The 24,420-nt window shown below is 39.7% G+C and overlaps 1 protein-coding gene across 1 annotated transcript in view; it reads left to right on the forward strand.

Moving 5' to 3' along the window:
- The window catches only part of plxna2 (plexin A2), a 207,192-nt gene that overhangs the window by 163,336 nt on the left and 19,436 nt on the right, over positions 1 to 24,420 (forward strand). The window contains exons 17-25 of the mRNA XM_060894004.1: positions 525 to 618; positions 6,507 to 6,746; positions 7,746 to 7,889; positions 9,141 to 9,375; positions 11,685 to 11,827; positions 13,378 to 13,646; positions 21,908 to 21,974; positions 22,740 to 22,886; positions 23,226 to 23,385. Coding sequence (XP_060749987.1) covers positions 525 to 618; positions 6,507 to 6,746; positions 7,746 to 7,889; positions 9,141 to 9,375; positions 11,685 to 11,827; positions 13,378 to 13,646; positions 21,908 to 21,974; positions 22,740 to 22,886; positions 23,226 to 23,385 — 1,499 coding nt within the window. The remainder of the gene's footprint in view (positions 1 to 524; positions 619 to 6,506; positions 6,747 to 7,745; positions 7,890 to 9,140; positions 9,376 to 11,684; positions 11,828 to 13,377; positions 13,647 to 21,907; positions 21,975 to 22,739; positions 22,887 to 23,225; positions 23,386 to 24,420) is intronic.

A 24,420-nucleotide genomic window follows, 5' to 3' on the forward strand; every position in this document is an offset into this window, starting at 1 on the left:
AGGCAGAATGTCAGCCCAGGCCAGAAAGCAGCTGTAGCATTTACACTGTGCTAAAGTCATGAAAGTGTCGCTAGAACCAAAAGCCATATGGTTCTCTGTTACAAGCTGAACATGGCTAATGTAGTGGATCTGGGAACTATCTTGTGACATTTCACAATGAACAACCAGCAGCTTCCTGTCTCCAGCTTGTGTATCCCTCTATACTTGTTTTGTTGTATATTATAAAGCCCTAGACAACACCAGAATGTTAACTAGGATCACTGAGGTTCCTGCTTTTTGGTGTTTCTAAAGGCACATCTGTTGTGTTTGATTACATCTACTGAAGCCAGTTAAAAGCATCTTTAATCATTACCTTCTCACATGCTTATTATCTTCACAGCACCGTTTGAACGGTGGGTCTGTGAGATAAATTGTGGACAGGTTTCAAAAGTAGAGAACATACTGGAAGTTAACTTTCTGTTCAAGGTGTAAAGCTGACCATGTATTTTGTTTGTTTGTTTGTTTGTTTTTTCTTTTGGTTCTAGTGGACACACTCCCCTTGTAGTGACTGGAACCAATCTGGATGTGGTCCAAGAACCGAGGATCCGGATCAAGTACGGTGGACATGAATCAGTAAACGTATGTAGTAATAAAATATATATATTTTTTTTCCTTTCTTGCTTTATTAATCCTTTGTCCTGTCACTTTACCACATCTCTGGGCCAAGCTTTTAGCAGAATGACTCTCTTATGTATGGTTACATATTGGAAGAGAATGGCTTATAAAACCGAAATAGCATCAGAACCGTGGCAGTTCACAACTTTGAGTATCAACACTCTTTGTCTATTGGATAGACTTAATAATAGGTGAATTATTGAACTAAAGTGTGTCTGGGGATATTTTCGACTGCATTTGTCCTTTTTTGTTACACATACAGGCCAGATCAGCACTGACTTTTAGAGCTATGCATCCCTGCAAGTGACATAAATGCCCCTATGAATAATTTAGTGCCCACAATGAGGCTGGCAAGAAATGCTTAATTGGATCATTTTAACCACCACAAGTTGCATAGAGGGACTGCCTTGGCCTTTTGCTCTTATTCTGAGTATAACATTCTGTAAGAGACGCATCATCTTCCTCGGCGGCTGTTTTATGGAATACTAAGTATGTTAGGGAGAAGAGTGCAGCTGGAAAGTGGAAAGATGTTCTTCCTTGTTCACTGTTTCACTACATACTAGCTGATATCTTTTCTGTACTAGTTTACTTTATAATATACTAAATGTAATCGTAATAGTATACTGTAATATATCAGCCCTCATCGGCATAGCAAGGGCCTGCAATAAGGCAGTAAGGCACAGAATCATTATAAAACACGTTTGTTTCTTTAGTCCTGGAAATGTACATTTAATGAAAGGAAAAGTATTTTTCTGAAAAAGAGTGAATGCGAGAGTGTACAGCGAGATATATTTCGGTGCGAGAGAGGGAGAAAAAAACTAATTCTGAAAACTTGTAACGACAGCATGCCTACACAGCCATGCAATACATCAAGTACAGAAAATGCTGCTTTGACAGGCGGGTGTGATGTGACATGAAGTACAATAAATGGAATAGTTTTATTTCTCTAAGCCACAGCAATTGACTACAACAGTTTAAAAATGACAAATCATACTTTTTATTCTGTTGTTGATATATTTAATGTTGTTATGTGTTACATCCATTTGAAGTTTTTGAGAGACCTCTAAGCTTTCCATCCTGAAGATTTCTTTAGTAAAAATATAGAATTTTGAAGGAGCAGCCTCCAAAGAAAGTTTACCATCCATACCAACGTTTTTGTGGATTATCCACCGTACAGGCTGTAATTAGACGAACAATAACATATATCAGAATGAGTTTATTAATATACCTGGAATTTGCCTTGCAGCTGTTTATAATAGATGATTCAACACTTTCTGACCAATCAGTACCCAGAATTCGTGAATCCTGTGGTATAATACACAGTATATCAGTGCTAAATTATTCTCAAATCAATTAGTGAGCCTAAAACTATAGAAAGCACATAGCAATAAATAAATCCAGAAACGGTGTCCACGTTATTTGCTTTGACATTTCCTTTTTAGTGTTATTAGTTGCTTGTATATCTTATTTTATTAGCCAATCAGAGGTTGTTATATTGATACAATAGTTAATCTTACTCTTTTGGATTTCTTATTCCGCACTGAAGTATGCTGATGAGCTTCCTATGAGAAAATGTCATGACTAGGCTGGTACATTTACAGTTAAATATGATCTTTGGACGAAAAAGCTCATGCATCTGTAAGTTTGTGTCAGGCATGAATTCTATGCATAGTAAACTTACCCCAAACCTTCCTCATCAACTAAAAAAAGTAGCCCAGAATGGCAGAAGCACCATAATGCAGCATGCTTCACAGAGCTGAAATATGGTTACCGGGTGGGCACTGCCTGATTTGTCAAGCTTTTTTTTTCTCCCCCACTCTTTAACTCTCATTCTTTTTCTTGGTATATATCTTTCTTTCCAACTACTCGAAGAGAGAGGAAAAAAGCAGCTCGTTCTATCCCACCTCCTCACCCTGTCTGCTCATTCTTTATAGAACAGCCTTGGCTTTGATTCCTGGCCTGAAAGGGTGAATTTTTATTAACTGCTGAGGTTACAATCATGGAGATCTTCATCCCTTCCTCTTGCCATTGTCGCTGAGAAGAGGCAAACAGTGGAACATCCTGGCAATCAGTGCAGAGAGCCTGTCAATGCAGCCTTCAAATTGTCACCTGCCTCCTGCCCAAATTGCTTCTCCTCTCCTCCCCTCTCCTCCTCCCCCCTGCCTTACCTGGCAGAAATCTCAAAAAGCTACCGCAAAATTGGAGACAATTGCCTTTGTGCATGTAGCCGTACCTGTCACCTGCCTACAATGGAGAAATTAATCATTGTCCTGATTATGGCAGAAAGAGTATTTTTCCCGTGCTCCATTTTCCTACTGAGCAGAGAAGAAAAGAAGGGCACCAGGCACATGGAATGGCAGGAAGAGACAATAATGATGTGAGGAGATGGATTCCTAAAGTGTTATCAGCCACTATCTTAGCTGATCAGAACAGCACTTCTGCACAGCTCTGAAGGGAAGCACTTCAGGAACACATGCAATCAGACGATGTTCCCAGCAATCAGTGTCAGAGAAGACTCTTAAAAGAACACCAACTCAAACAGAGGATAAAAGTCTGATAGCTTTATGCACTCCTTCAGTAGTTCAACAGAGAGAGATGGTGCATATGGACAGAATTGTTTAGGATTCTCTTTACTCAGTAAGTTTAAGGTATTCAACTCACCTGGTCACGCATGTATGGATAGACAGGCAACAAAGGGCATTATTTAGAATCTGCCCCACGTGTTTCCTCTGATCCTGATCCTGCAGCATGAAACTTACTTTCCCTCTTTTATTTAAACCTGTGTTTTAACTTCCAGGGAATAAGCTGCCAGGGTGTGTTTCAGGGTGAATCCTAGATGCCCTAGAACTTTTTAAATTGGTGCCAGTGTTACCATTGCTTTTTTTTACTTTCTTTACTTTTATTTTGTATGTATCATCCTTGATGATAAGTTGAGATAATAGTTATGTTGAAGCCAAATGGTCGTTATTTTATTTTTAAAAAAAAAACATTTTGGCATATGAAGGATTTTTTTTATGTGAAAGCACCACAGGTAACTTCACATGAAGCTGACTTGAGACAATGCTAAAGTTATGCAAAAAGGAAAACATTTGTTTTGAGCTTGAGATTTTTCTGCGTTTACTTTTGGGGGTCGGTTAGAGGTTTGGGTTAGTGGCTTAGGGTGAAGGTGCAGGTTAGGGTTTGGTTTAGGGGTAGGGTTTAAGTTAGGGTTAGGTTTAGAGTTTGGGGGTTTGGGTCACTGTTAGAGTTTAAATTAGGGGTGTAAACTTTTATGCATGTGATTATTATAGTTTTGATATATTTACCTGTTATTTACTATCAATCTCAAGGTTAGAGTTCGGGTTAGAGATTGATTTAGTGATTAGATTTGTGGTTTAATCTAAGGGTGAATAATTCAGCTATTATTATAGTTGCAATATCTTTAACTATTGTTCACTAGGCATTCTTACAATAAAATGTAACAAACATTATAGATTAAGAGAACATATTATGAGTGGTCCAAACTTACACTATATCACTGGCATTGTACAGGTTGGTTGCTGGAGGTTCCTATCTGTACTGACTCTTTCCATTTTACCATCTATGATACCATATTGATATCAGAGCTCTGAGTATCAGTCGATATCATGTGATACCAATGTGATGAGATATTTTTAGCCCTCTCTGCAAGCAAGTTGTATAAAACCTCATAGACATGTTAGTGGAATGCGTAAGTGTCAAATCTGATCACATATCAAGCTCTGACAACACGTTCAGTACGAGTGTATCCTTCCTACTTGCCTTTACGCCCATGCACCTGGATCATATGACGGCGGCACAAATGGCGTATAGTGTACAGGACAGCATGTTGAAAAACCTGCTTATTTCTTCAAATTAGAGTAAAATCAAAATTGCTCTCTTTTTCCTCAGCATATAAATTTATCTCCATTCATCCTAAATCTGCAATTCACGGCTACTTGTTACAAGGTCACATTCATTCATTTGAGACATTTATATTTTCTGGAACTGGAAGAATGTGTAGAAGAATGATTTTTTTGTAGACTGCCAAAGACAAAAAAATGTCTAAAGTGAGCAGAAATGTGGCAAAAACAAGCAGCTTCCAGACAATTTGAAGCATATGGTATTGTGAGCCAGAGCTAAAATGCTAATGCAAGTTTTGGTTTCAGGCAGCATGAAGTGTGTTGCTGTGGTAGCATCTGTCCCTGCTCCCTGTCACATGACACTTCCACTGAGGGGGAAAAAGAACAACATCCCAACAACAATTAGAGTCAAATTGTGCAGCAGAACCCTGGTAGCAGAGTGTAAGATTTCATTGCCTGAAAATAAGAATGAATTTGTTGAATAATTGTTGTTGGTTTTTTGTTTATATGCCACCTTGGTTGTAAAATGCCTCTTTTAAAGACACACACTCAAGCAGGTAGTCAGGCAACCATTTAGCTGTTTTTGTCTCCTCTTCACAACCTCTGACTGACAGGAGACGAGAGACTTGCGAATAGCATGATATCATGCTGCGGTTCACTTTTAAACACGCTTACACCCTGTCTGTCATGATGGAGATAGAGTGATTGTAACAGTTTTAGCATAATGTAAAATGTTGTTATTCAGCAGTCAGTGTTTGGCACAAGGCGATACCGTGGCCCTGTATCAGTCCACCCACACAGCTGTAATGCTCGATCTGTGTTTCTGTCAACATGCATTCTGGATGAAACTCCCACTTCTCTGAAACCAGAGAATGCAAAACAGGCTGTTCTGTGCATGAGGCCAAGACAGAACAGCACCCAGAAAAGCACTCCTTCCATCTCCTTTAAGAAAAAAAACTATAGTTATATTTATCCAAGTATTTTTTTTCCAGTCCTTTGACAGATACCTGAGTCCGTGTCATTATCAGTTGGGTGTTGTCCAAACCTTATTTTAGCTTTTGATATCAATGGGAAAGCAAGACATGCTAAAATTGCCTAAGGACGAACTCTATCCTGGGAAACAATGAAACTGATTGTCCTGTCTGCATCCTCCTAAGGGAAAGAGTGCAAGAACAAAAGCACTGAAATGAGATTCACTCATACTGACTTTGACCCCAGAGGGCCGTATTTCAAATCTACAAAAAGAAAATCAAGTTTGTGTGGCCAAAAGGAGTTTGTATTATCGATCACCCTCGTCACCATGCAGCCTAGAACTGCAGGTACAGGGTGTGGTGTTTGCTGTGCTTTGAAGATATTTAGTTCTAATTAAGTTTCTCTCTGGAGAGTAGGAGAGGAGAGAAAGATGAGATGAAACCCTCCCGGCACAGTCAGGGATTTACGGCAATCAATTTTGTTGTTCGAGGTTTAGTCAGGCTCTCTGGAGCATGCAGGAGAAACACAGCACCTGAGTATCAATGTGTGTGTGGGTTTGTGTGTAGTTGTGTCTCAGGGCATGACTGTGTTTTTTAAGGGGAAAAAAAAATGAAGATTGTGTACAACTTCATGATAAAAGTTAAAAAATGCATTCTTTAGTCAGAAGATTTTTTTTTTTTCATAGTAAAAGCATGGTGAGTACATTAGGAGATACCTGCAACTTTCATTGTGGCGGTTATGTCCATGTAGAGCTGAATGGTCATTTGGGTTAAAGAAAGGCTTTGTAAGCTTGTACCATGTCATTTGGTGGAATTCAAGCAAAGAGCAATTTCATGTCTTTGTGTAGTTTTTTACAGACAAGAGTGTCACATTTTTGCATCATCTCACATAGAAACAGGACTGCAAAGAGATGCGTTGTTTGTCATTGCTCCTCTATATTTGATATTTGATACTAGTTTCAATTTATTTCAAACAGTACTCTTTTTTTTTCTTTCTCTCCTCCGTCTCTCTCTCTATCAGGTGTGTAAAGTCCAGAATAGCACCACTATGAGCTGTTTTGCACCATCTCTAGCAGCGGAGTACACACCTGGGCTGGACTCAGTAAAGCATGCAGATGAGTTTGGCTTCATCTTCAATAACGTGCAGGCCCTTCTGGTTTACAACAACACCAACTTCCTGTACTACCCAAACCCATACTTCGAGCCTCTCAGTACCAATGGAGTGCTGGAGCAGAAACCAGGCTCTCCTATTATTCTGAAGGTATCACCATCATTCATGATATTAGACGTAAATTGTGCAATCAGAGCTCAGATGTTCACACAGCAGTGCAGTGTATGCTGATATTAAGCCATGAAGCAGGACATTAAAATAATAAACACTTACTGACTAATGTAATGAAAATGAGCAGTAATTGTGTACGTCATAGAGCTTTTCACACTGTAACATAACCCCAGGTTAATGTTGTTCTAAACCCAGCTTTTAACCTCAGGTAGAGGAACGTTTCACACTTGTAATTTAAATGCAGGGTTAGCGCCTCTTTTTACCCGGGGTGATGAAACCCTGCTCTGAACGAGGATTAGCACTGCTTTCGTGATGTTAACCCAGCATTGCGGTGCCAAATGTGTACAGTGTGAAACGATATGGTGTTTCAGTGTTATGGTTAGATGCTTAGCAACAGACATGCAGTCTGAAATATAACTGTGTGCCTCATCACATGCGTTTCACAGTCACAGAAGTCAGAGTTGTGTTTGGGAGGGAAAAAAGACCAAAGGTGGATACCATGTCATTTGGAGAGAAAAGGAGACAGTTTATTTTTACTGTTATGGATAGAGCCAATTTAATAGAATAGATAGAAATAATTAAGTGTTTAAAGTACTGACTGGAATTTTAGCAGAACCTGGATAGCAGCAAATACATGGACGAATTTAAAAAAAAAATGACCAGTCATGCTCTATTTAAACCAGTCACCCTCTATTTATCTAATCATGGTTAATGACTGTGCGAATATGCAAATATGAATGTTAACCTAAGGTTTAGGAATGTACAGTGTATAATGGTAGGGTTAAAAATACCCAGGATTAACCCCGAATAAAATATGTTTAATGTACAGTTATCCAGCATTAACTATTCCAAGTGTAAAAAGCCCCGATGACTGAGGTTAAGGTTAGGATTAGATTGAAATTTAGGCATCAACTGCATTAATAATGATGATATCAATCATAATGACAGCTTGGAGAACACGTGTTTGTGTTTTCTCAGGGGAAGAACTTGGTTCCTCCAGGCTCAGGGGGAGTGAAGCTGAACTACACTGTGCTCCTGGGAGAGACGCCCTGCTCCGTCACGGTGTCTGATACTCAGCTGCTGTGTGAGCCGCCCAACCTCACTGGCCAATACAAAGTCATGGTAATATACAGTGTGGATGTGAGCGAGAGACAACTAGCATTTGTGTGGTCAAAAAAATCAGATGACCCAGTGATGGTTTTATTGAATCTTGTCTAGACTGTGATTGTGTTGCTTAAGAATTTTGCTTAATAAGAAATACAATTTAGCTTTTTCACATATCACTTAAAATATATCCATATTTTAAATTGCTATAATTTGATATAGTATATAACAGAAAATGTCAAAATCTCAGTGTCAAAGCTTTTTTCCAGGCCACCACACTTACAGACCAGTGCTTTTTACTTATTAGTTTAATTCTGGTGATTTGTGCAAAAGTCATCTTAAATACAGCTGCTCAACTCAGCTACTCTGCAAAGATGTGAAGCTTGTGGCTTGCATGACAGAGGGTATAAAAGCAGAGGAAGCGTGTCAGACCTCTCTGTCAGCCTCAGTGCTTTAGTCACTAAAAGCTTCTTTAACAATAGATGAGTTATTAATTATAAGCTCAGCACCAGAGTCACTGAATTGGATGTGTTTGTGTGTGCACTCTTAATGTATTTGATGGGTCGTTTTCTACTGGCCTTTCAAATGGTTTTTATTTGTCTTGTTTAATGAAATCCAAACAAAAACCTACACTCATTGGTCTTATACAGTAGGTGACTTTGTAGATATACATTTACTGACACTAAACCATTTATTTCTCTCCTTTCATTAAAAAACCCTAACTGACCAGATGTGCTGGGATTTAGAAGTTATGTTTACATTTTCATCAAACTGAATTCATTTAATCCGGTTGTAGATTGTGAAAAGGTTTGTTTATATGTGCCTGAAACACTGCAACCTGATTCAAAATATTCATTTACATGTGCACTACATATATAATGTATTTTTGAAAAAAAATGTCAGTTTCACGCATTTACATGGCTAATTTTTTCCTATTTTGCCGATTACTTTAGATCTACAACTAATTTTTCAATTTGATACAAATTTCATCGATCTGATTACACACAAGCAATAATTTGGTTGCTTGTAAACATTCTGAATGTCACTGCTGGGTTTAGAGAAGTCTATTAACTGAAAATTTTCAAACAACATTAGTAAATATGGTGTAATGATAGCGTAATATTGGTCATACATGAGTTAGTGGTCATCTCTGGTATACGTGCATTCGATAAGCTGGCAACTGTGTTTAAAACTGACATCTGATAGTAAGAAAAGAGAATATACTGGGCAAAAAACCTTGACAGTATGGGATGGTTTTTTTATGATCAGGTGCAGGTAGGTGGTCTTCATGTCTCTCCTGGATCTGTGAACATCCTATCAGACAGTCTCCTGACTTTACCCGCCATTGTAAGTATAGCAGCTGGTGGAGGTCTTCTACTGATCATCGTCATCCTTGTCCTCATTGCCTACAAGCGCAAGTCACGCGAGAACGACCTCACGCTCAAGCGGCTACAGATGCAGATGGACAACCTGGAGTCCAGGGTGGCTCTTGAGTGCAAAGAAGGTGAGGACTTTTACACACACACACACACACACACACACACACACACAAACACACACACACATATAGCAGTACAATATGACATCAAACTGGTTCAAAAAAAAATCGTTCAAGACTCAAGCTCAATCAGCTTCCTGTTCTCTGGTGCCCTCTCTTTTGAGCACTCACCCATCATGTTCTCCTGAATCTCACTCTTTTTGGTCCTATTTTCAGATGCTCGATTTCACCTCAATTACTGTAGTCTTCTGTGGCTAATGATGTAGCTAAATGACACACACCAAGCCCTCAGCCATGGCGTAATGATGTAATACTCAGGCAAGCCACTCATTTCTTTTACTTGTATTAAAGTGGACTTTTCATGAGGTGAATGTAGTGCGTGCACACACACGCACACACACACACACACACACACACACACACACTCTCTCTCTTTCAGGCTGATAATGGGTGCTATGCTGGTGAACTGTGGGCATGGGGCATGGGGGAATTCCTGAATCCATGTTGGATAGAGTTTCTGTGTGTGGGTGAAAGATTTTGTTTGTGTGTCATAAAAAGAGAAAAAAAAGGAGATGGAGTAAAAGTGAGAGAGGGAATGAGGGATGGAAGGTAGAAGAGAGACTCCCTGAGGGTAGAGTGCTGCTCAGTCAGAATGGACCCAATTAAAGCAGCCTCACCTCCGCTCTCCAGCAGCAGGGGACACACACTTCAGCAGACAGTCAATTCATTATCTGTACATCTGTGCGTGTGTGTGAATGTGTGTATATGCGTGAGTGCATGCATGCATGCGCTCATGCATGTGTGGTTGAGAATTTACAAAATTTGCATCATTTAAAGTGATTATGTGGATGTTAGGAATATATACATCAATCCCCATTGATACTGAATTTATCTTGCTTGGAAGTGTGAGCGAGAAGTGTCTGTCTCAAAGGCACCAGTTACACCGGGGAGAGGTTAACAAAAGAAAGAGCTCTTACAGACAGACTATTATAAAATATCGTGCTGCAGTGATGTATATGTGAAGTACCACAATGGCACTGAATATAGCAGTGGTGGCTCAAGTGGTTAGGGTTCTGGGTTGTTGATTGGAGGATTGGGGTTCAAGCCCCAGCACTGTCAAGCTGCCACAATTGGATCCTTAAACAAGTCTCTTAACCTGCTCTGACCCCAACCTCTAAAGTTGGGATATGTAAATAAAGACTTTCACTATGCTGTAATGTTAATAATTAAGGATTCTATTCTATTAATATCCAAATGGAAAACGTAGTTGACTTTCAGGGACTGTTCTGCCGAAAAAAACATCAAGTCAGTCTCAGCAAATTTCTCAAAAGTCTTTAGCCAGTACCGATTAAAGGCATCGATGTCCGAAACAGACAGGCTAGCTGATCAATACTGTTAAGTGCTCTTCCACCATATAGTGCTTTGAAGAAATCATCAAATGCGGATGTCACCCAAATAGATCTTCCAGATCTTGGTCGTCAAACATCCTGATCAAACCTTTAGTCTAACATCATGTCATCATGCATTGTGCAGTGGTCTGTATCCTTTTGTCCTCTGAGAGACAAAAGGTCTGTATCCTTTTGTCCTCCACTTTGACAAAATTAAGTTGGCCAAGAACTACAAATGTTATATTATTAGTAACATTTATTTACGTAGATTATTGCCATAAACCATATCAGCTTAATAAGTTCTTTTTGTGTGAACTTTTTGAAAAAGCTTTTTAAATTAGTAAACTGTTAGCAAAACGTCCCATGGCAAAAAACCTGATTGTCTCAGCAAGACAGAAACCTTTGATACTGAAGGTAATGGTGTTACTATGAAACACCACCTGCACTAATAAGAAATGTCTACAGCACACGCTTCCTGCAGCAGGACATTCAACGGTTTCGCTTGGTAGCTTTACTCCACTGTCGAATCCCCTGCAGATTCCAAGTTGTATCATTTATCCAATACACTTAAATTTGTGCTTATACATTTAAGTTTATATGACACTTCTATATATGGTCTTGGTGCTAGCTGTGTGGAAAATTGATTGAGTGTGATTAGCAACAGACATCTAGTAGGATTTTTCCGGGGACACAGATTTGGTACAACACCGGAACGAGGCAGGATGCCTGTGAAACCGATTGGGATGAAGTTTAAACATTTCATTGAGTTTTTTTTATTAAATTAATACTGTACATATACTATGAAATATTAGGCGAGCTATTCAGATATGGGTTGCGATGTACTGGTAGCCCAATGTCTTGAAGACCCTGGCCTAAACCTTTAAGTATAAAAGCATTCAATAGATTTCTTTCTCTTTCCATCTCCAGCATTTGCAGAGTTGCAAACAGACATTAACGAGTTGACGAGCGATCTTGACAGAGCCGGAATCCCTCATCTGGACTACCGCACTTACGCTATGAGAGTGCTGTTCCCTGGAATTGAGGACCACCCGGTTCTCCGAGAGCTCGAGGTGTGTACTGTGATACTAAAATTTACATTCATGTATGAGCTTTGTTTGAATAAATGGAACAAACGAATGAATCTTTTAGTTAATCTTTTGTGTTGGAGCAAGTGAGGTGACCACGATGTGAAGTGCAAACTCAAGAAATGTCAAAGTGATAACACACACACACAGAGGCACAAACACTCATATACATACCTACCTTTTGCATCTCAATGTCTTTTGTCAGACAGGGGTAACATTTGCTATGCACTTGCTCGCACACACATACACACGCACGCACAGATCCTTGCACACATAACGAGCACTGCAGAATTTCACCCACCAGCAGTCATCTTATCAGGAGTAATGGAGTAGCAAATGCTCAGTAGCTCAGAAGCCTGTAGATAGAAAATGGTTTCCCAATGTCTCTATCCAGCAATTCTCCTCCACTCCATTATTGAGAACAGGAGTTCTCCTCCAGCAATTGTTCATTCTTAATTAACTCTGAATGTGTTCTTCACAATATTTGTAGAGGAAAACACAATCAACTCTAAAGCCTTCCATGTGTCAATAAGTCATATGTTAATGGAATATTCCAAGGCTTAGGAAACTAATCTTTGTATCCTGCATCTATAAGATTTAACACACACATGTCCTTACTAGGGGGGCACGGTGGCTTAGTGGTTAGCACGTTCGCCTCACACCTCCAGGGTCGGGGATTGATTCCCGCCTCCGCCTTGTGTGTGTGGAGTTTGCATGTTCTCCCCGTGCCTCGGGGGTTTCCTCCGGGTACTCCGGTTTCCTCCCTCGGTCCAAAGACATGCATGGTAGGTTGATTGGCATCTCTGGAAAATTGTCCGTAGTGTGTGATTGTGTAAGTGAATGAGAGTGTGTGTGTGCCCTGCAATGGGTTGGCACTCCGTCCAGGGTGTATCCTGCCTTGATGCCCGATGACGCTTGAGATAGGCACAGGCTCCCTGTGACCCGAGATAGTTCGGATAAGCGGTAGAAGATGAATGAATGAATGAATGTCCTTACTACAGATGTATATAGGCAAGTAGAGTTGTGTAGCCAACAGCTTTTAAGTGTAATTTCTGAGTTCATTATAGATTTATCAGTAATTTACATGCATGTTTGCCTGGGGTGAGAAGAGAGCGGGACACCCAGTGACTCATTTAAAAGCAGATACTCGAGCAGTGTAAACTGTAAAATTACACGAAGTTAATTACTTTCATACTGAGGATCAATTCAACTCATGTGTAATGTTTACCTTTATTCTTCTTCTGTAACAATTTCAAATGCAAGAGTAGTGTGGATTTCAGTTTGTTCGTGATTTTGTTTTTCCTTCCTGATGTTCTCTCTGGCTTGTGCATTAGAAAATCGATATCATTTGCTATATGTCAAGCTGCTTTATAACAATGGCTATTGTTAGATGAATGATAGAAAAACACTTTATTCAAATTAATAGGTAAGATTAATGAAGTACTTCTTTAACTAATAGAGGCTCACAATCAGACCATTGTGTGTGTGTGTGTGTGTGTGTGTGTGTGTGTGCGTGTGTGTGTATCTGCCTGCAGGTCTCAGGTAATGGACAGCAGAAGGTGGAAAAGGCTCTGAAGCTGTTTGCGCAGCTGATCAACAACAAAGTGTTTCTGTTGACGTTTATTCGAACGCTTGAACTACAGCGCTCTTTCTCAATGCGAGACCGCGGCAACGTGGCTTCGCTCATAATGACGGCACTACAGGGAAGATTGGAGTATGCAACAGATGTTCTCAAGCACCTTCTCTCGGACCTCATCGACAAGAACCTGGAGAGTAAGAACCACCCCAAGCTGCTGCTACGCAGGTAAGATCCTGCACGCACATATGCATGTGCTCGACTGTGCACTTGTCAGTAGAAACTGTCAAAAAACTGTCAAAGTTTACTGTTGAAGTTGCTGAGAAAAGGCTTACTAGTGCTAACAGGTACTGGCTAGCTGAGAATGAGCAATGCTAAGCAAATTTAAGCAATGTTATACACACACGTGTGTGTGTGTGTGTGTGTGTGTGTGTGTGTGTGTGTGTGTGTATGCGTGTATACATATATATGTATACATATATATATGTATACATATGTATGTATGGATGTATGTATGTACAGTATACACACACACACACACACACATATACTCCGCGATACATACATGTATATACATACATGTGTGTGTGTATACATACATACATACATACATATACTCCGCGATACATACGTGTATATATACACACACATGTATGTATATATATATCACATACTATAAATGGAACAAATTGGCCAAAGGGATTGTTCATCTGTTATCTCACTGAAGCTTATGGCTCGGAACTTTATAGAAATTATTAATGAGGAGCAGAGAAATGTTACGATGTCCTCTTTATGCATCACTTTCTCATTCCTCACTATTTTTGCCGTCTCTCTTTCAGCTATTGTCTCTCATTCTCTCTCTCTCTGGGCTCAGAATGTGGTGCGGTTGTCAGTGTCGTTTATCGTCTGTGTTCTACCACCTCATAAAACATGCAGGAGCAGCTGGGCTTCAGCCTCGTCTCTCTCTCTCTCTCTCTCTCTCTCTCTCTCTCTCTCTCTCTAGCTATCTCTCTCCCTCTCTAGCTATCTCTTACTCATTTTCCACATTCATCTCTTCTCTATCTCTTCATCTTGTTCTTTCTCTCTGTCCCCTTCTCTCCCTCTTTCCGGGCTTCTATCATTCGATGTTTCCTCATTTGGCTTGATTTTCCTATCTCCCAGAATTATGTGTCAATCAATGTAAGGCTTGGTTTATACCCAGAGATTCTTTACGATGATGTGAATGTCCTATTGATTAATTAAATGACGCTCCAAAGACTCAAACTCCTCTAGACTTGATTGAGTTTAAATGAAGTTGTCTTTGAATCCCAAAATAGCTCCAGTCTCGTATCTCATCTTGTATTGTGACCGAGGATGCGTATTAAATATACAAAATCTATAATTAGCATGAATCATTTTTTATGTCATAAGAAATGTTTTGTTATTTAAAGCAAGATATTTCCATTTCTTCTCGTTACATCAGAGTATGTATAGTTATATACACTTCCTGGCTTTAGGCCCATTCTTTAACCTGGTGTGTAAAATATAACTAAATCTCTCTCTTCCTCCCTTTATTTAATTTTCCTTTCCTTGCTCCACTCTCTTTGTAATACTATGTTCTTCGTCGTGAGGCTCATTAATAATCATAGCAAATACACGCACATGCATACGTTTAAAGTGGTGGAGGCAAAAGCACGGATTATGCCGTTATTTAACGTGACAGACGTGGCGTCTCCCTCATTATCAGCCGTCATTAGGAGCATAATGCTGTAATCCTCCTGTGCTGGGGGGAGCAACAACCAGCCTGAGAAGCCCATCGCTATAGACAATACTTTTTTTTTCTTCCTGAAATTTTCAGGGATTATCAATTCGACACGCTCCTTTTGTATTCTCTGGAGCTCGGCACCCTTCACCCTGTCAAAAGAGGCTGGTGGAAGTAAAGAGCTAGCTGCAGCAGAGCCGTGGAAATCTTCTTACTCTACCTCTTTCTCGCTCTCTCTCTCTCTCTCTCTCTCTCTCTCTCTCTCTCTCTGTCATTCTCTGCTTACTGCTTTGCGATTTTATCTTCTCCTAACATGACACTTTGTTTTTGTGCTCTCTTTCAGTCTATCTGCTCGACCACACTTGATTAATGTAACACAATTTACACATGTATGTGACTCATACATCTGTCAGTCTCAGTCATGTCTTATGAGTGCATGTCATGTCTAGGTCTTATGACTGGATTTAATGAAATGATGCATTAAAGGCCTAGAAATTGATCCTTTTCACTGGATCACACACTCCAACAGCCTCTTTCCCATCATCCCAACATTTCCTTGAAATGAACAGCAAAGGACGTTTATTTTTATATGAGAGACAATATGTATGTCAGACGCTCCCCTGAGGCACTTGCTTGTAAATGAGACGTCTTGAGGAATTGTTCACAATGTCATCAGAGCGAGTAATTTATTTTCTCAAATTGACCCTTTAACAATAATTGAACAAATAATGAGGATACACTTTTGAATGGATCGAAATATGATCATTTTCCACTAGGACTTTGAATGGCCTCTTTTTTTAATTGTATGTAGCATGCATGAACATATTAAGATCATTAATAAAACAATGATTAATGAGAGTTTATTAGAATTACACCGCAAAACTACTGAATTTCTATTCAGATATTAACAAGTATGTATTCATTTTATATAACAGCATGGCGCAGACAGTAGCTCCAGCTGTGACGTATACAGTACACTTTGTATATTAATATTGATATTAATGCACTTCTTATAATATGGCTTTGTTGCTATGGTTACTCAAAGCAGAAAAACCCCAAATTTCTTTTGTTTTTAAAAGGGTGTTTTTAACAGAATCGTTGATGTGATGAATTTTTTGTTATTAGGAGACGTTTTTGAGGATTCTCATTTGTCAGCGCTCTGTAGCAGAACCGGTGCTTTGTAAAGTTTCCCAGCGTGAGATACATCCAACTTTATGCTTTAATGGTTTCTCGGTAAAATGACAAGCGCCATGTTTTTTTCGTCTCATTAACCTCAAAACAGAGGATAGGGGATGCTGGTTAGGAAAAGACTATTTTTTGTTGCTATAATATAATTGATAACAGAAACTGACTTAGCCTTAATATCTTATTGTTCGTATAGTAACAGCTCATTGACTGGGGTTTGTGTGGCAGAAGTCTAATAATAAATAAACCCCTTTAAATGTGTGTGTGTGTGTGTGTGTGTGTGTGTGTGTGTGTGTGTGTGTGTGTGTGTGTGTGTGTGTGTGTGTGTGTGTGTGTGTGTGTGTGTGTGTGTGTGTGTGAGTGTGTGTGTGTGTGTGTGTGTTGTGTAAGTGGTAGAAGTTGTACTACTTAAGGGTAGTACATAAGGTTGTGAGTTCAAACCCCAGGACCACCAAGCTGCCACAGCTGGGCCCTTGAGCAAGGCCCTTAACTCTTCCATGCAGCTGTATAAATGAAAAGTACTGTACGTATAAATAAGTTTTGTAAATGTTTTAAAAATAAGGAAAACATATAATCATTTATATGATGAAGAATGGAATGAGGCACATTTGCCTCTTACCTCCAGGGTTGGGTTCCTGGAGTTTCCATGCACTTCCCATGCTTTGGGGATTTCCTCTGGTTACTCCGGTTTCCTCCACAGTCTAAAGACATGTGCTGTTGGCTGCCTGGTATCGCTGAATGATCTGTAATGTGTGATAGAGTGAGAAAAGAAAGAGGAAATGATGGTTATACTGTTGTAATGGAAGTGATAATAAAACCACTGTGGAATGAAAGGAATAAAGCATTCAGCTTTAGTATGGTGTGTTGTCGATTATTTTCCTATTGCAACACACACCTGGTTGTGTTTTATTCCTCTCTTCTGTTGTAGAATTAAGATTAACTGATGAGTTTGTTGGTGTTTGGACAAATAAGGCATACTGTAGTAAGTATACTCTTAAGCATGAAGAGTGGGTTGGTGGGCAGTGTTAGGGTTGGGGTTGTAGCTTAGTGGCTATGGCAATGGACTACCAATCAGAAGGTTGTGAGTTCAAATCCCAGGTTCACCAAGTTCTCGCTACTGGGCCCCTGAGCAAGGCCCTTAACCCTCAATTGTATAAATTGAGATAAAATAATTTGCTCATTGTAAAGGCATCTGCTAAATTCCACAAATGTAATCATTATATAAGAAATTTTCCATTTCTCCTCCCCATTTGTGTTTATTTTTCCTCTACACAATGCTTGCTGGTAAAGCATGGCAGCTCCATAAGGTTTTCTGCTCATAAATCCAGTGTCTGTGTATTTAGAACTGTCTTTATTGCTATCCTTTACCCTGTTGTGTAAAATATGATTCTGAATTCTCTCTCTCTCTCTCTCTCTCTCTCTCTCTCTCTCTCTCTCTCTCTCTCTCTCTCTCTCTCTCTCTAGTTCTGCATGTAAATATCTGACTCTCAGGCGAATGGTGGCTAATAATGGAATGGCTCTGTTGCCTCCGGCCCTTTCACAGTCATGATGTTCATGCTGTGTGAACGCGTGTTTTTATCGTGTGTCAGGGTGTGTAGTTGTGTATGTTGGTGTGTGTGTGTGTGTGTGTGTGTGTGTGTGTGTGTGTGTGTGTGTGAGTTTGGTAATGAGATTTTCAGCCATCCAGAGCAGCCAGGAAAGGACTATTAGTGAGGAACATTGTTCTGTATGTCACTCCCTCACTGAAGCATTTCTTTACCCCTATAAACACAAACACCCACATAAACACACACAAACACGAACACAATCATACACACAGTGTGTAATTGGCTAATGAAAGTGTGATGTTCATTAATGATGCTCAATTAAAAGGCTGCAGAGAGTCAGAGAGAAATAAAGAGTATGAGACTTTCTTTTAAAGCATTCAAACACAGAGAGACATTAAGAGGAGAGAAAAGTGGCAGAACGCACAAAAGATTTTATTTGGCTTGCTTCTCGAGGATGACTCGAGCTCATTTACTCGTGCAAATAGCTCCCATTAAGATCTGCCTCTGTATGAGTGTGTTTTTTTGTAGCTTGGGGGCAGAAATGTGAATGTACGTACATGTGTGTGTGTCATGTGTGTGTGTCTGTGTATGTGTTTGTGTGTGCTCTCCATTGGGTACATTGCTGCTGAGAGGCTCTTATGTAAAAGTGTTTAGGAAACATAGGACAGATAATGGATTTGAATAAATAATTTTTTGAGATTTGCTTTTTTTTCCTCTCTGTTTTTCCCCTTTAATTGAAGCTCAGTTGTTTTCACTCTTCTCTGTATGTCTGCCAAACCCACGGTTGAATAGAAAATGGGAACAGGGCCATCGTCTAAAATGTTTGTCAGTTCGAGTCATATTTGTGCAAAAGGAAGCTGTGTGTGTGTGTGTGTGTGTGTGTGCGTGTGTGTGTGTGTGCAGCTGTCATCCAAGTGGCTGCCTGTGATTGCAGGCAAAAGAACCTCCATCTGTCCCTGCCTGATGCAACCAATATTAAACACAGCAGTGTTCAGTTAATAGTGTGTGTGTGTGTGTGTGTGTGTGTGTACCCTTCACTCTTTCAGAGAACACATGCAGTAAATAAAGATATTGTAAATTCATACAAATGTCCCTGCACACCTAAACACACATTCTGGAAATGAAGATTTTGCATCTAGACTTTAACTCTTAAAAATATTCACCTATAAATATAACTTTCAGTCTGTAATAAGTTTGGTAACGATTTTCATTTTCTGCTTACATGAAAATCCTCCAAATTGGGGTGTTCTCCCTCAGCTAAAGAAACACATTGCTGTAATATATTTCGGTTCTATTTTTCTTATTGTTGGATGATATTAACTTTGAACGCTGTTCCAGAAGAGCGATCAATGGTCTGATGTCCATTTTAACCAAACTCTGAGGCTCTCGGGATTAGTTTGACTCATCACGTAGCTTCCTGTTTCTCATTTCACAAGCCAGGGAAGAAGGTTATAATTGTTGTATAATATTCTGTATAAAACCAAAGTTTCATCAACAGAGCACGGTAATTATCTCATCTTTGTGGTGCTAGTGTATTCTGTATAACTTCGTGAAAAACACACGTCTTGTGCTGAAGAGAATTAATAAAAATCATATTAGAGAAGAACAGCTCCAAGATTGAAGGCGTTTTTCGATGACGCAATTCCATGCATTCAAACCCAAGTGCTGCTCTTTTGTGCTTTCTAAAATGAATGATCTACTGTAAATCTAATTTAACTGTCCATTCTTATGCCACATTTTATATACCTTAATTTGGAAGCGTTTCATTTATTTGTTGGTCCAAGTTCTGGGGGGAAAAAACAGTCTAGCCAAATAACAATGCTGAGATATTAATAGATTTCCTTTCTCACACATTGAGGAATTATAGATGCAAGAAGCATCTATAATAATATAATAGATCCTACTTCATAAATACAGCACACACATGTTCTTTTAAAGGAAAGAGCTGTGAGTTTGTGTACTGTGTAGATGAGCAGCCATGTTGAAGAGGGTGTTTTCTTTGCTTCGTCTTAGACAGAGGTCAGGAATTACAAGCTATGACCTCTAGTGGAATGACCAATGTGTCACTTAAAGAACAAATCGCGTGTGACCTGAACGTCGCCTTCGCCGTGTCTTTGTTTTAACTTACAAGACCTGCACAGAGGAGCAAGAGAGGGTGTGGGAAGTGATCAGTATACAGCATACAGATAAATCAATATATGTAGTGTATTTTTCTCTTGATCTAAAACTCTACTAGTGTGTTGAACGTGTTCAGCATGAGAACACGCTATTCATGGAGGTTACAGTAAAGGTAACATTCGGTGATGCTGTATTCTTTCACTTGCTCTGTTCTTGTATTGAGTGCAGTGAGATGTATTATCTCTTTCTCGTGTGTGTGTGTGTGTGTGTGTGTGAGGGAGAGAGACCTGCAGTAAGCCTTGTTTCGCCAACCTTGTTCTTCGGCTTTCTGGCGCACAGGCAGACGCACACGTGGATGCTTCCGTCAGCTCTGAGATAATAAGAGTTATTTTCATGAGCATTAGGAGAGTCATTTTCCCTACAGGCTGCAGGAGTAAATTGATGCTCATCTCCCCTTTATAGACTACTTCGTGTGTGTGTGTGTGTGTGTGTGTGCTTGTGTGTGTGCTGGAGACAAATGTATTTTTTTAATCTGTCATTCCTACACTTCACACACAATTCATGCATGTTCTAATATTCTGGGGTGAAAAGAAGCCAGTGGTTTTGTGTGCGGTTTTGTGTGCGGTTATGTGTGCAGTTTTGTGTGTGTGTGAGTGTGAGTCTGTGTGTATGAGTGTGTGTGTGTGATACAGAAAAAGAAGGAACGGTATTGGTATTCTACATCCGTGCTGATCTATCGGAGTGGGAAAGTAACTCTTTCATGTATTTTTCATGTTCGTTAACCACTCCTGTCTGGATGCTGTTTGTTCTCTCTCTTTTCTGATCCCTCTCTCATTTCTCTCCTTCTTTTTCCTGGTTTTACTTTAGCTTTTTTTTCTTCCTGCAACAAAAAAAAACATCAGCTCATCTCCCTTCCAAAATAATCCTCATGTGCTCGAGAACAGCATGGGAATCTGTTTATGAGTGTGTGTTTAATACAGTTCACATGAGGTGTGTGTGTGTGTGTGTGTGTGTGTGTGTGTGTGTGTATCCTTCACATTGCTTCAAAGGCAAGCAAAACATGAAAGGGTCTGCAGTCAGGACAGAGAAGGAAAAATATGGAAATGGACAGAGAAGGCTAGTGAACAGAGGTGAAAAAGAACGAGGGAGAGAGTGAAGTGCTGCCTCTATACTTCACAACTATACTTCACCTCTAACACCCTCTGTACAGTCCTGTGTGAATTATTATTTTTTTTTTATGGTGAGGGGTATGAGATCAAAACAATTCAGCTTTTATTTCCTCATTTCTACATCTAGATACAGTATGTTAAACAGACTAGAACGCGACACGTTTAATTCGAACCATATTTTAAGGGATCATAAGTATTGGAACACGCGTCGGACAGGTGGTTCTTGTCGCCGGGGTGTGTACATGTACCGTTAGACTGATTCTTTAAACAGATCATTAACTCTGATTGACTTTGTTCGTGGAGTCCTGAATTTCACATGTGTATATTGCGTTTATTGTTAAAATCGATCATTGAGCCGTCTCTCGGGTTTTCCCAGACAAAAATATCAAATATAAGCCAATTCAAAATAGAAAACCAGAACAACCTTGGTGTTGTCTTTCGGCTGCTCACTGTTCAGGGTCACTACAGAGGATCATCCATGGTTTTACACCAGATAGCCTCCCTGGTGCATTTTATCCAGGCTTGGGACCAGCACTGACCAGTTAACCACTCAGTGGCTAAGTTGGTCTATAGCCTGGGAATCAAACCCAGGCCACAGCAGTGAGAGAACAGGATCCTGCTACTGGATCACCAGGGACAAATTCGTGCTTAAGCTTAAACTTGTTAATTTCTTTTTTATATTAAAAGAAATATATTTATTTAAAGAATTTGCTTGTTTGTGTTTTTCAGAACCGAGTCTGTAGCTGAGAAGATGCTCACCAACTGGTTCGCTTTCCTCCTTCACAAGTTTCTCAAGGTAATAACTGTAGTCTTGTAGGTTGGTGTCTTCATTTGCTGTACATATATTTACATATTTATCTGCACTTGTTACTTTGCACATTTTTCTAGATGCTTAAAGACATTTCATTGCTATGTGACTGTATTATGCAATGACAATAAAGTTGTATTTATCCATCTATCTATCTATCTATCTATCTATCTATCTATCTATCTATCTATCTATCTATCTATCTATCTATCTATCTGTCTGTCTGTCTGTCTGTCTGTCTGTCTGTCTGTCTGTCTGTCTGTCTGTCTGTCTGTCTGTTCCATTTCTGGGCTCTTTTCTACAATAAAACTAATGTTTATAAGGTGTGTAAGTAAGATGTTGGGTGAAACACACACCGGGGTTCTTCCACTAAACTAAACTGGATTTTTTTTTCATCAAGTGTGTGTTTTACAGCACACTCTTCCCCGTGACGTGTGTACTGTCACTGTGTAGATGGTTCATTAATCGAAACCTAACACAATCTTATATTTAATATTTATTTTTTGAAAGCATCATGAGAAATTGAGACATACAGTAGAGTGTGTTTATACGATGTGATGTATTTCATTAGGAGAGTAAAAGAATGGTGTTAACATGCAGTGTTAATTGTTGACGTTTCATAATAAATGCCTTCAACTGACTCAGTAAGACAGGAAGTGGTAGCCTTCCTGCAATAAACATATTTTTGCATATGCTTTCTCTCTAATATCCCTCCCTCCTGTTTTCCCCGGTTCTCTCTTTTATTCTTTGTAGGAGTGTGCTGGAGAGCCTTTGTTTATGCTCTATTGTGCTATAAAGCAGCAGATGGAGAAAGGGCCTATAGATGCCATAACAGGAGAAGCTCGCTACTCACTCAGTGAAGACAAGCTCATACGACAGCAAATAGAGTACAAAACATTGGTTAGTAGTCTAACACACTGTCACACGCTGCATATGCAGCACTGTGCTGAGTGGTGTGGACATGTATGTGCATGTGCCATGTGTGTATTGTTTCTCGTGTGTGTGTTAGTGTGTATGTGTTTTTGTGCACGGACAGACTGTTCATTAAGCCCTAATACCCTGCTGCAGCTGAAATTGGGCTCCTGCAGTGGGTGTGAAATTAGATTTCTGGGACCAGCAAATGGCCCTTTCTCTCAACCTTGCCGTGTATCTGAAGCTCGGCTCCATCAGAGCACTCCAACTGTGGATTACTCTTCATCCAGATCAACCTCATCCTCATTCGTTATCTCTCTCTTTCAGATTTTGAACTGTGTGAATCCCGATAACGAGAACAGTCCGGAGATTGCGGTGAAGGTGCTGAACTGTGATACCATTACACAGGTGAAGGAAAAGATCCTGGATGCCATCTACAAGAACATGCCCTACTCTCAAAGACCCAGAGCTGTAGACATGGACCTGGGTGAGTACTTATCCTGGAGCATTAAAGTGTATAGATCACACACACACACACACACACACACACAGAAAAAATATGTTTTTTTTCCCTGTCATTATTTATTTCCCTGTCATTAGATGTGTGATTGACAGACCTGCAGCAAGCCTCATTCAGCCTTATCTTTTTATGGCTTCCCTGCATATGCACACAAAAAAAGTACATGCACAGGAATGAACACACACACACACACACATACACATCACAGCAGGCTGTCACCGTTGTAGTAATCATAGTTATTGTCATGGGCATTAAGAGGATAATTTTCCCCACAAGCCATTGACTAAATTGGCGGTCAGCTACCCCACCCCACCACTGGAGCTGAAAGAGAGAGCTGTCTGTATGTGTTCCCCTTAGTAAAATATACTGGTGATTTTACACTGTTCAGCTTTGTTATTTGGTTACATTCAATAACGTTTTTTAAGACCTATAAAGTTAAAATCAGTCTAGAAAGGGTAGAAAAAAACGACTCAATCAAAGAGTTCTGTATCTGTTTTATGGTTTTAAATGCGAATTCAAATTTCATTGGTCACATACATAATCATACACAGTATGACATGCAGTGAAAGGACTTATTAAAAAAATACAGACATAATAAACATAGAGTTACAACAGAGTTACTCTATATACAAGAAAAGTCGAATTTTCCAGTACAGGTATGTTTTAGGTCATTGTCAGGATGGGAATTTGAAAATGGTACAATTTGTAGAATCCAAAAAAAAAAAAGACACAAATGAAATCAGCATTTTGCGGATGAATTTCCTGCTTCATTTCTGGCACAGATATTTTTGACATAAATACAGCAGTAAAGCTCACTATCAGCGGTTCAAAGCAGCCGTCCAGTATCTTGGCCTGAACATCCGCTTCCTTCGCAAGCTTTTTGGGCCTGGAACTAGCACAGCTCTGTGTGTGTGTGTGTGTGTGTGTGTGTGCGTGCGTGCCATCATCTGTGCATCTGGCAAGCATACAGCCTAATGAGGACCATTCAACAGAGGGGAAAAT

Source organism: Tachysurus vachellii, chromosome 19 (assembly GCF_030014155.1).
Source record: "Tachysurus vachellii isolate PV-2020 chromosome 19, HZAU_Pvac_v1, whole genome shotgun sequence".
Lineage (NCBI taxonomy): Eukaryota > Metazoa > Chordata > Actinopteri > Siluriformes > Bagridae > Tachysurus > Tachysurus vachellii.